Source organism: Barbatula barbatula, assembly GCF_947034865.1.
Source record: "Barbatula barbatula genome assembly, chromosome: 9".
Lineage (NCBI taxonomy): Eukaryota > Metazoa > Chordata > Actinopteri > Cypriniformes > Nemacheilidae > Barbatula > Barbatula barbatula.
Window position 1 is genome coordinate 14,180,418 of NC_136772.1, and position 12,052 is coordinate 14,192,469.

The 12,052-nt window shown below is 40.7% G+C and overlaps 3 protein-coding genes across 4 annotated transcripts in view; 1 reads left to right on the plus strand and 2 right to left on the minus strand.

Annotated features, from left to right (window-relative positions):
- Positions 1–558: 558 nt before the first annotated feature.
- On the plus strand, positions 559–2,114 carry il17d (interleukin 17d). Its single transcript, XM_079465039.1, has 2 exons — positions 559–980; positions 1,115–2,114. The coding sequence occupies exons 1-2, from the start codon at positions 682–684 to the stop codon at positions 1,425–1,427; spliced, it is 612 nt and encodes a 203-aa protein (XP_079321165.1). The 5' UTR covers positions 559–681; the 3' UTR covers positions 1,428–2,114.
- On the minus strand, positions 2,108–6,123 carry eef1akmt1 (EEF1A lysine methyltransferase 1). Of its 2 annotated transcripts, none has more exons than XM_079465038.1 (5): positions 5,993–6,123; positions 5,692–5,902; positions 5,498–5,580; positions 3,775–4,064; positions 2,108–3,124 (listed from the first exon to the last, which is right to left on the minus strand). In XM_079465038.1, exons 2-5 carry the CDS (start codon positions 5,839–5,841, stop codon positions 2,997–2,999), a joined length of 651 nt encoding a protein of 216 aa, XP_079321164.1. In that variant the 5' UTR covers positions 5,842–5,902; positions 5,993–6,123; the 3' UTR covers positions 2,108–2,996. The 2 variants fall into 2 exon arrangements, with proteins under 2 accessions (XP_079321164.1, XP_079321163.1); XM_079465037.1 differs by having other exon boundaries at positions 2,110–3,124; positions 5,692–5,852; positions 5,993–6,116.
- The window catches only part of xpo4 (exportin 4), a 36,658-nt gene continuing 30,642 nt past the window's right edge, over positions 6,037–12,052 (minus strand). Inside the window, exons 16-23 of the mRNA XM_079465036.1 lie at positions 11,301–11,475; positions 10,899–11,192; positions 9,089–9,269; positions 8,885–9,003; positions 8,665–8,795; positions 8,377–8,494; positions 8,083–8,175; positions 6,037–7,346 (exon numbers count right to left, since the gene is read on the minus strand). Coding sequence (XP_079321162.1) covers positions 7,149–7,346; positions 8,083–8,175; positions 8,377–8,494; positions 8,665–8,795; positions 8,885–9,003; positions 9,089–9,269; positions 10,899–11,192; positions 11,301–11,475 — 1,309 coding nt within the window. The 3' untranslated portion in view covers positions 6,037–7,148. The remainder of the gene's footprint in view (positions 7,347–8,082; positions 8,176–8,376; positions 8,495–8,664; positions 8,796–8,884; positions 9,004–9,088; positions 9,270–10,898; positions 11,193–11,300; positions 11,476–12,052) is intronic.

The following is a 12,052-nucleotide window of genomic DNA, read 5'->3' on the forward strand; positions in this document are numbered from 1 at the left end:
TGGCACATTACTGCAAAGCAATCAGGGGTAAGATGCCTTGCTCAAGGGCACTTCAGTCATGACCTGCTGCCACTGAGATTTGAACCGACAACCTTTGACCACAAGCCCAACTCTCTAACCACCAGCTTACCCCTGTATCTGTACACCGTATCTGTTTACTATGTTTTATTTAAGATTACTAGCAGTTAAATATAAAAATATTGAGAAAATATTCCTTTTTATTCTATGTTATCATGTAAATATACGCGTTTAAGTTGAGTGCACCATATCAATTGCATAAAATAAAGATATAATTGAGATGTATCTGGTCAGTTTGATTGGTAAATGTTTTATGATATTTGCAGTGCACAATATAGGCTACTAAACGTTACATGACACATTCTAAATATGCATTTTTCCAAAAGAAACTTTCTTTCTTTAATGTGTCTTGTTCAATTTATATTTGGTATTTTAATTATACGTAGGAGTACATTTTATACTTGTTCCATTGAGATTTCGGTATTCAGTATCATAGTCCGCCCAGTTGCTATTTGAGTGGAAAGTAGCAAGAACGCATTCACTGGACAGACGGGCTTTACGCAACATCTGGGAGCTTTATTTAGGTCTCACACAAAATCTTGACAATCTAACTGAAGATTTGTATTATTATTTCTTTGTCACAAATCTAAATTATAAGGAGAAATGGGGGCTGTTTTGGCGCTTCTGGTGATGATGTGTTATTGCGGTGGCGCGCTGGGTGAACGGGGACCGAAGGTGTCCAGGAGAGCGCAGAGGACTCGCTCCTGTCTGGACATGCCGGAGGAAGTTTTGGAGCAGATGTTCGGGAGACTTTCGGTAGGGGTGCTTAGTGCTTTTCATCACACCCTTCAGCTCGCGGCTCCAGAGCGACACAATCTCACCTGCACATCAGCGAGTCGCCTAGCCCGTGACAGATCAAGTACCCCCGTTAACTTGCTCAGCCTCTCGCCTTGGGCGTACAGGTAGGTTTCAATACAACACTCGACAAATTCTTTATTTTTCAAGATCTTTTCAGAATTGTTGTACAAATCGTGTCTACACATACGGGTGTTTAATCTTTTGCGTCGCATAAAAATAAAACTCTGTTTGATTGTAGAATCTCCCACGATCCCGTGAGATACCCTCGATATCTCCCAGAGGCATATTGTTTGTGTAAGGGATGCCTGACCGGTCCAAACGGGGAGGAGAGTGACCGCTTCCGAAGCGTTCCAGTATACGTGCCCACCGTCGTGCTGCGCCGCGTCGGCTCGTGTGTCGGAGGACGGCATTCCTACATTGAGAGCTACGTGTCCGTCGCGATGGGTTGTACTTGTTTGCCAGTATTGAAAAAAGACAGAAAAACTCAAAAGACCAAGCAAACTGCGAAAAGAGTAGCGCCTAAAACTAAAGTTTCCACCTTATACATTTGAACTAAGATGATAAACATTTGCCAGCACTTCATGATCACCGTCACTAATCCCATTTTTTCATTTGAAACTATTGTAAGGAATTAAAGAAGACTTTTCCTTAAATCACAGATTCTAGTCTGCAGTGCCAAAAAATAGCTTTTTACAAATCCGAAATACTTGGAACAGGCCAGTCAACAATATGGTGTTGTTGAATAGCTAATACCATTCAGCTGTGTACAAGCACGAGAGGAATGACAAGGGGGCCGTTTCAGTAAGATGGTTCATCCAACTCCTTGAACACGGAGTTGGTTTACTTTGTTATTAGATTCGTTTTTGGTTTCAGGACAGCTGATTTGTGTGAGTTCAATTGACCCTGGGTATGCTTACCTTGTGTTAAGCGCATTGCTCCACAACTACGACAAGCCATTATCAATAGAGCTCTGATATTACGATTCACATGGCGGCAGAAATCACTTGAGAGCGAAGCGCACTTTCCGCTCTGGATACAGTGGATTACCGATGTGCTTAAAATGACTTGTTGAAATGAATACATTTACCAATAACAATTAAACGAATTAATGAATAAAACAACAGAAATAATAAAAAAACATTGTATGTTCCCACCCTGCATCAAAACTAGTTATTCTGACATCTTGGTGAGGACACCTGTAGGGTGCTCTGAGCAGATATGAGTTCAATGGCTGCACGTCAAAATTAATCGTTTATTAACTTTATCGCTTCATTTCGGCATGTATGTCTGTATTTATTAATTTCTTTATTCATGCACTTTATTTATACACTTAAGTCATTTCTCATCGTCCATAGAAAATAATGTTCTGATGTAATACAAGTACGATGGATGATGTTATTGATGTAAGGATATGTTTTGATACATCTAATTCACTGTAAAGAAAAACGGCACAGTTATAAAATGGGAAATGACAAAATTCCACTCTGGTAAATTGCTCTCTTGAAATCAAAGTACATCCCTATGAATTAATGCAGCCTCTTCATGTACTTCATGTGTCCTCAATAAAAGCACATATGACACAGGCCTATTACTCACTGTGGTCTCTGTGTGATCAAAATGTGTGCCAGGAATGACTGTATTAATGAATGAGTTGCACCTCTTGCGCTTTAAAAGGGGGAGGAGATCGAAATAAACTCTGGATTTACCAAAGAAAACCTTCTCCAGACAAGGTTAGGTTCACAGAGTAAGTTACTATGGTTACGGACTCTTGAGTACAAGTTACCGCTCCTTTAGAGAAGGGCTTGAGTTACGCTGCTTTCTCGGGTTTGACAAATCTAATGTCTAGTATATTATATAGAAATGCAATAAATTAAACTCAAAGTCTTCGTCATTATTGATTTTATACTGTTTGATATAGTTGTCTTCAATGTCTTTGGGACTGATGAACTGAAACCACAAGTCACCCAGCAATATAATTTAAGACTGATCTCCGATCTCTCATGTACCGCCAAAACTTCCACTCTACAATCTGGATCCTTGAGTTCATTGTTCCGAATGATCATCTGCTCATGTCCATGTGGAAAGGGTAGATTTAAGTGTCTGATCAAAAGCATTTTTCATCAGAGAAGATTTGATTCATAGTTCACGTAACAGCGGAACTCGTTTGCCAGATTGTGACTGTGTTTTGGTAAAAAACTGCACATCTTCAGATCCATAAGTTTCCCCGCATGCTCCTCCATGATAGATCCTGTAAGAATGAAGTCAAGATTAGAATGCAGAGATCATAAGATAACTGCACATTTAACCAGTTAAGTCCAAGTAGGTGTATAAGCTTCACAAGATTTTAAGTTATAGTTCACCCCAAATTTTTTCACCCATGTTTTCAAACCTGTGTGAATGTCTTCGAAATTCTTTCAAACACCTTCCGTTGTGTTTAGAAGAACAGTTAGCAAACAGATCTCATCCCCCGTTTACTGCCATAGTAGGGAAAATAAATACTATGGTAGTCAATGGGGGATGAGATCTGTTTGCTTACTGACATTCTTTTAAATATCTTCCTTTATGTTTAGCAGAATAAAGAAATACGGTATACGGCTTGGGACAATCTTAGTGTGAGTGAATGATGATTGAATTTTCCATTTTGCAATTTAAGCAATAACTGAAAGTGATACTAAAAGGGATAGTTCACCCAAAAATAAAACATTTGATGCTGGAATTTTTCGGTTACCAGCATCCTTAATATCTTTTGTGTTCTGCAAAAGAGAAAAACGATACAGGTTGGAAATGACAAAGAGGATGAGTAAATAATGATTTTTAGGTGAACTAAACCTTTGATTTTTCTATTAACAGTGATTTAATATTTACAAAGTCAAGATAAATCACAACTCATCCACTCACCTGTACAGAGCAAGATTTTACCCTTAGTGAGGTATTTAACGGTAAGCGACACTTTGCTAAGGCACTCAACTGACAGGTAAGGTGGGTCTGCGATCACGATGTCAAAGCTCTGCGGAAGAATATCCTCACGTAGGCACAGAGGACTGTTGTAATCGTAAAAGATGAACTCATCTCCATATGCTGCAAAACGTCGATCAAACTCCATCAGAACAGCTGAGGCGCTGTCCGGCCTCTCGGATTCCAACTGCTTCAGCTTTTGATAAACGCTGGGTGCACTCACACAAGCTATCCTACAGCCAAAGGCAATAAACTTTGAATGAGTGAAGGAGTACAATAAACAAGGCAGTGGTATCTAGTAAGAGTAGTTGACAACTCTGTGATGTACAGTTATTTGTGTAATAACACCTGTTCATTGCGTTTCCAGTCGGACAAAGTTAAACAGAGACAGAGTTCCAGGCAGAGTTAGGAAGCCTATTGACACAACTATATTTTCTCTCTACAATAAACTTTGTTAATTTATTATAACATCAATTTGTCTCCTGCCTTCCCCTCTGACGAATCCCTTTTGGCGTATGAACAAGATGGAACAACCCTACGCTATCATTTTGGATCAATAACACGATAGTAAAATCTATCAGATATATCAACAGTAATGTAATTTAAAAGGGTGCCGATTGATACAATATTATCATTAGCGCTGTGCATTCAATCAAAAATGAATCGTAATTGTCAATTTAGGCCTTCATCAATTACAAAAACAAAATCGAGGTAAACGATTATTGTGCCGCATTCCATTTTGCAAGGATCCTCTCTTTTCTTGTAGTATTAATCCACACCTTTCCTTTACAGTGGTTCAGCAGTGCTATTTCTTTACATTTATTTCAGTTAAATTCAGAGTTTAAAAGCAAAGTTTTTGCTATGTTCTTTTAAAGGTTAATGAGTAATCGTCATTATGATTTGTGTCATAATCGAGCAGCCCTAATTATCATGTGTACTATTAGCTATAAGCATATCTTTTAATATCACTGTTTCAATACCAGTGAATTCTGTAACTGTCTGACTGTAGCAAATGCTCTCATCACCCTAAACCTAACCACCACCTTAGCACCTAGGGTCCCTTACAGAGCCTTGCAAAAGTATTCACGCCCTTAGTTTTATTCACATTTTGTTATGCTGCTGCCTTATGTAAAACTACTTTAAATTATTATTTTTTTATACGAATCTACACTAATAATGTCAAGACAAAAAAAACTTGACTTGGAAATGTATACAAAACTAAATAATTACATTGCATAGGTATTCATACCCTTGACTCAGTAGTTGGCTCAAGCACCTTTTTGGCTATGATGTGTAGATGAATGTAATTTTCTTTTCTTTTAAAGCAGTTTAAGATAAGGCAGAATCATAACAAAATGCGAGTAAAATGAAGGGGGATGAATACTTTTGCAAGGCCCTGTAAATCGGTAGGTGACAGATTTCGGTACAACGCTGATATTGTGACATTCAGGGCTTTACAATTGTACAATATGAAATCATCAATCTTGAAGAGTGGGGATTATTATTATGTGGAAAAATCTCAACTGAAACGCTCAGGGAGAGTGTGCAATATCCAAATAATATTCATTTGTACCCTGTGATGGCAACAACACACAGTGTACACGACACATTCACAAGCACTCCTCTTGTGTCAAAACTTGACCAAAGGAACTTGAAACCAACCAACCTCCCATCCGTTCCTGCCTGCTGTAGGACTTCCTCCGCTAACCGTGTGGCCGTCTCCTCGTTGTACCAGAACTGACTCATGTGCTGTTGAAAAGAACGGATGAGCTGATTGTTGTAGGCCACATAAAACAGTAAAAATAAAACATATTTCTCTACATGTTACAATGACATCTGTTCGTACTACTCCAACTTTACCCAGTCTTCCTCCATGGCACCGACAGAGAATTTATCAGTGGTGTTTGAATCTTGTCCATGTTCCGTCCTTCCATTTTCGGCGTAAAACTCTTGCAAAGCTGCAAGTGTTTCCGTAGAGAGTTGCGGAACATCGTCTTCACTGTCACTCATGATAGCAAAGCCTTCACGAGAATTAACGCACGTGAAGCGAACGAAATACAGTAACGTTATGCTGAAGGCAAGCGTGAACAGTTCAGTCAGTCAAAGATAACGCTAAGAGACGATACCAAATATACTTCCGGTAATAAGACTTGGAACTCACCTTATAATAGAATCACGCTACGATTTCAGTATTGACACGAAGTACTAGTAACAGAACACAACTCTCATAGCAAACACACACACGTGTTCATTACTACGGCGGCCGCAGAGGAACAACCGCACTCGGTGGGCGTTCACATAGTGGCACACTTTCAGTATTTCCAGAACAAGCAGACAGCACTTGACAGACAAACAATAAATGTATGCCCAAATAACAGGACACCCGTTTTTACAGCAAGTTTATGTACACTTTTACAAGTCATGTCAGGCATTCCAAAACAAGAAAATTAGTGCTTTGAACAATGGAAATTCTTAATAAAACGGGGAACATCCCTCAGTAATCATAATTTTTGGTATTTATTGCTACAGCAATGGTGACTGCTCCACAATTCTGAGTATGCACGTGTGCTAGTGTATGTGGAACATTACTGGAAGTAAGAAAAACCAAACGTAATGGGCACATCAGGCGACGTGACCGTGACAAACGTCCAAAGATGATCAGAGATCAAGTCTTGTCGAGACACTTTCTGTACTGCTGAGATCAGAGCGAAACAGTAAAACTACAATCAATCGAAAATAAACATTTTATCTAGCCCACTTCTTTCCTTCAGGTGAAGTCATCATAAAAAAATCTGAATTCCATCGACTATAATCTTATAAAAAATGTTCAGTCCTTTTTGCTCTTAAACACTTTCATTTTTGTCTTTTCGAAAATATATACACCCTTAAACACAAAGTGATTTGGTTTCGATTTCAAAACGGCCTTTCTGTAAATACAGTTTCGATGGGAAAGGCATGTTTGTTGTCATGGCAACCACAGCTCACACTTCTCAGAAAGTCTCTGTTCTATTTGTCGCCGTACATACAGCTGGATCTGAGACTTGAGAAACCAAATAAGAAGGCACACAAGGAGAGACGTCTGCAAGACAGTTTGGGTGTGTATGCGTGCGTAATTTATTTGAGGACCCCGGCAGTTGTCCCCTCTCTGTCTTTGGCCTCCTTAGCTTCCCTTCGCTCTGCAGGCTGGTGTCTGAAGACTCGGGGCAGAGCAGTGCTATTAGTGCCCCAACTGTGTCACTCTGAACATCTCCATAGTTTGGCATGTTGAAAAGGCTTCTTTGAATGGTAGAGGGGAACAAGTTGCTGGAGGAAGCAGTTTATTTGACACAAAGAAGCCCTCCCACATTGGCAACAAACTCCTCCAGGCTCTTAAGGAAGGCCATTTTCTGTTTGCGGTCCATGGTTGGAGGTGTGCTGCTGGCGGTAAGGTTGTTAAATGCGTCCGCCAGCCGCTGATAGATGATAGCATCCCTCTGACTGGAGAGGAGAGTCTCCACCAGCTCGGAGTACTCCGCCTACAGCAAACATCATAAATGAGACACCACTCAATAACTACAGTCTTAAGTGATTTAAAGCAATACATGAAGTGATTAATAAAAAGGATAATTCATTCCAAAATTTTAATACAAAAAAAGAATTCACCCTCGTGTCACTTGAAACGTGTGATTTTTCTTTTGTGGAACATATTTTGAGAAATGTCTCTGTGGTTTTGTGTCTATACAACGGAGGGGGATTGCAGTGTTGTTTGGTTGTCAACGTTTTTTTTAAATGCCAGGCAAGAAAAATCATACAGGTTCGTAATGACATGAGGGTAAGTAAACTATGAAATAACTTTCATTTCACGGTGCGTTTAATTGGTGTTTTGAACTGTTAGAAAAGCTTACAAAAAAAGCTGTTTTGAACTGTTAGAGTCTTCGCACACGTGATTAAAAATACACAGTTTTAGACCTAAAATAATAAACACTATAAACATATGAAGCAGCAAATTTGATTGGATGATGAATCGGGGAAAAAACACCTATGACTGTTAGTACTAGAAAACTACAATTTGCATGACATGCACCCACGCAGACAAGTCTCTGAATCAAACTCTACCATTGCGCTAACATAAAAACATTCAGAAAGTCAACAGCTTAATCTACGGTGCTTCCTATTAAAACTTGTACGTCTAGTTGCACAAAAGACAAACTTTCCAATATGTATATTTTTTAGATTTTTCTCACTGTATCATATGGTAATACTGGTGCATACCTGGTGCAGGCACACTAGTGTATAGAGGGCTTCTCCTGCTGCTACTGTCATCTCAGTGTTGTGCTTCTGCAGCACAAGCATGTCAAACACCAGCTATGTAAGAAATGAGAGGGAAATTAATATCAATATTTCATAGAGTAAAGACTATAATGAAGGGTACCACGTACCATTGTTTGAGAACCACTGGCTTAGACCAATTATTTTGCAGTTTGTGTACCTTTCAGTTGGCTATACATTACGTCATTACATCTGCATTGGGTATTGTCTACTGATAAACCTGTATTGGTGACCCACCTTAAGGAAATGTCTTGTGGCAATAAATAGGGGAGTGTCCTTTTCCTGAGTCTTGGCGCACTGCTCAGCCAATGGAGACAGAGCCTCAAGACACAGCTGACTGATTTCCGAGCTCATCCTGCAGTCAGCATTAAGGAACAAAACTAGAGAGTTGCTACAAATAAACTGACATGTTTTTAAATGACCTAAGCTGTCACTTCGGTTAAAAACAACCCTCAGGCAAAGGTGCCATTTTATACAATATGCTCCTCAACCACATACTTGAACTGAATTAGCATGAAAGGATACGAGGTCATGCCTAGCTCCAGAGAGCACATCAGACTCTTGAAGAGCTCTTCTGGCAGCTGAGGGATCTTCTCTGGGAAGATCTCACAGATGAAGGTGATGAGCTTATAATACTGGTTACATAGAGAGGGAAACTGAGCACAGAGACAGAAAAGATTTAATAATAGAAGCAAGCAGTTGAGGTGGATGTGAATGAAAAGAAAAATTTAAAGGACATTCTTACCTTGAGCAAGTCCTGAGACATGAGGGGCAGCACAATATTCACTCCATATAGCACAACATCCGCAGCCGATACGGACCGTCCGGCACCAGAACTCTGCTCCTGCCCCCGGAACACCTCATCTGCACACAAACACAGTTGACTTTTAGAGAGGTTATCAGGATGCATATGAGAATTCGGGAGCAAGACGTGTCTGGTTGCTCGTACCTGTGTCACTAAAATCAATGAACTCTTTGGACAGCAGATTTGTCAGAAGCTCCATGATGAGCAGAAGATCTTGGTACTGGTCCTCCTCTCCAGCCACATCGAGTCTCTTACGGCCCAGATTGTTCTTGGAGTAGACCTGCAGTAGCGTCAAGCACACCTCGTACAGTTTCATAGACTTAGTCTGCGGAGATAAAGCGAGTGCTTGTCATTAAAATCATGAATACATTTATATATAATTCACATGTATATTCTTCACTAAAAATATGATTTATTAACCAAAGAAATATATAAATGTGTGTAAAGGTTCCCACACGTTCATCAACACTCAATTCAAGGACTTTTTCAAGCATGTTTTGGTCAAATTCAAAACAGTTTTTGTGCCCTCGACCTGCATTTTGGCAAAAGGATACCATTTTTAAGGACATTGCAAACCAGTGAACATCTGTCTCTCTTCACAAAGGGCCATTTCAGATGTCTTTTAGCAAAGTGTACATGCAGTCACATACATACATAATACATAGACACCGCATTGAAGGTTTTGGCCTGTTGCTGTATGGGGTCAACAATGCTGCCATACTGTGGAGGACAAGACTGAGTGCCCTACACCCGGGCTGTTTGATTGGCAGCCCGCGTGCCAAATTGCCATCAAAAGCAGTTCCCGTCAAGCATGAAAGATCACGCTTACAAGGCGGTCGCTCTTAACGCTATGTCTTTGCTGACCACATAGCAAGCAGAGCTGCAGGATGAGGTGTGGCATGACAGGTCAAGGCAAAGTTGTTACGGATCTCTCTCTCCGTCTACAGATGGGCAGTTTAGGGAAAAGCTACGGCCACCTTGGTCATTTAGAAGAGAGGAGGGTGGCTTTACCGGGCTGATCTTTCGGACAGGGAGAAAGAGGCTATTTTGGATGCTCCAGTTGTCTCAGAGGGCCTTTTTGGCCCTGCAAAAAGAGATGTGAGGAGAAGAAGAAGTACTATGAGGCTTTGCAGCTCTGTTTGTCGAGAAAGACCACTTAGTCCCTCGTGGGAATTAGACCTGGTACTGGATGCCCTTTCGGAGGCTCCATTTGAGCCACTGGACATAGTTGATGCTAAAATATTATCATATAAAACTGCGCTGCTGTCGGCTCTGGTTTTTCAGCAAAGTGCATTACTGAAATTCACATACTTTCTGTAAATCCTGCATGTATGCAGTTTATGCGGGGGATGTAGGGGTTTTGCTGAAACCAAACCCTGCGTTTATGCCCAAAGTCATTCATTCTATTGTTCCCCTTGAGGTGAGGGACAAAAGTTGAATACTCTATGCCCAGTGCGTGCTTTGTGGATTTACACAAATAGAACTGCAGGGTTCTGATTGAGTGATCAGCTGTTTGCTTAACCGCGTACAGGGAGGCCAATTCCGAAACAGTGGTTATCACACTGGATAGTGGAAGCCATTTCTTTGGCATATTCCAGTAAAAGTCTTGCTACCCCATCGGGCTTACGTGAGCACTTGACTGGTCTGTTCCATTCAGCATGAGCTGCTGCAGCAGCACAGAGCAGGAGTTACGTGACGTTAGGCGAGTGGTGTGGCTCGCAAGTCGTCTCTGCTGTGAGACACGTTGAACAGGTTGACGCATTAGAAACTTTATTAGTATAATTTGACATTTTGCTAGCACGAATAGCACCACCATTCCAAAAGTACAGAGGCAAGGGCGGAGAAGAGCTTTTCGGAGAACAGCCCCTGTGTAGGTTAATGTTGTTTCAGTTAATTTCCCTCTTTTTGTTATGCAGTAACTCATTCAACGTTATCAGCAAAAACATTCTTTCACCTCTCCCAAGTAGCAGATTTGTTTGTGAGCCACTTCTACGAACACCTCTATGATGAGGTTAACTGTTTCTGGCGAGTTTCTGTAGACCTCCATAAGGCCGATGCAGCTGGACAGGAAGTCCATGAGAAAGCTGAAGAGAGATGCCACATTGTCGATTTGCGTTGCTTCTGCGATACCGCACAGAGCTTCCAGAGTGGCCACGATCTCCTGCTTGACCGCCTCCTCTTGACAGATCTGAGCGAAGTTGTCCTGGTTTATGAGGTTGAGGAACCGCTGCTGGAGTGGGTGAAGAACCTGTAGAACAAAAGACAGGCTTCATTAAGTGTTACAAGCTTTACAAAAACAATATATTTTCCTTTGCCTGTTTCGAGAGAATAATACAACATTCAATGCGTTTCTGACCTCGGCCCAATATTGCTGTTTGGTTTCAGAATCCATGTGAGCAAAACCCCCCAAGACCAGAGCCTTCATCAGGGTCCGCTGGACTGTGCTGGACAGCATATGTAAAGGGGGGCTACGACTTGCAAACTGCTTGGCCAAGTTCCACCAATTTTCACATTGCACGACAATGTTCGCCCTGAACCAAAGATGAGAAACGAGTTACAAACACAGAGATGATTAACGTATACAAGTATGACATTCATATTTGTTGACATCACTGATGCCAGGCCTAAGTAGGTCTAGCTGCATTCTGCAGGGGACATCCAACCTACCTACATCCAAGTGTGATGTCAGAGGCTCCTCCCATAAATGGGGATTCATAAAATGCCCCTCCCAATACAACATTTTATGTCATGGATGTGGGTTCTGACGTCACACTTGGACGTGGGCTGGGTTCCATAAAGCTTTAGAAGACTTTGTCTTTGTACTACTTTTATGGTAGGTTTTATTCATTTTAAATATGTTGACCGATTTAAAGGGATAGTTCACCTAAAAACTAAAATTCTGATGTAATTTGTTCACCCTCATGTTGTTCAAAATCTGTATATTACTCTTTCCTCTGTGGAACATAATATATATTTTGAGTAGGGATGGGCAAGTTAACACGCTATCATTGCATTAACGCATAAATTATCGCTAACTATTTTATCGTGCATTAACGCATTTTTCTCCATTTCCTCTCCCCTCCTTCAACCATGAGCTTATCTATCAGT

Excerpts from the sequence above, each read along its gene's own strand:
- il17d (XM_079465039.1), top strand. The coding sequence starts at position 682 with ATGGGGGCTGTTTTGGCGCTTCTGGTGATGATGTGTTATTGCGGTGGC. Across the intron at positions 981-1,114 it reads CTCTCGCCTTGGGCGTACAG|AATCTCCCACGATCCCGTGA; the intron begins GTAGGTTTCAAT and ends GTTTGATTGTAG.
- eef1akmt1 (XM_079465038.1), bottom strand. The coding sequence starts at position 5,841 with ATGAGTGACAGTGAAGACGATGTTCCGCAACTCTCTACGGAAACACTT. Across the intron at positions 5,581-5,691 it reads GTGCCATGGAGGAAGACTGG|CACATGAGTCAGTTCTGGTA; the intron begins GTAAAGTTGGAG and ends TCTTTTCAACAG. Across the intron at positions 4,065-5,497 it reads CAGGCAGGAACGGATGGGAG|GATAGCTTGTGTGAGTGCAC; the intron begins GTTGGTTGGTTT and ends CTTTGGCTGTAG.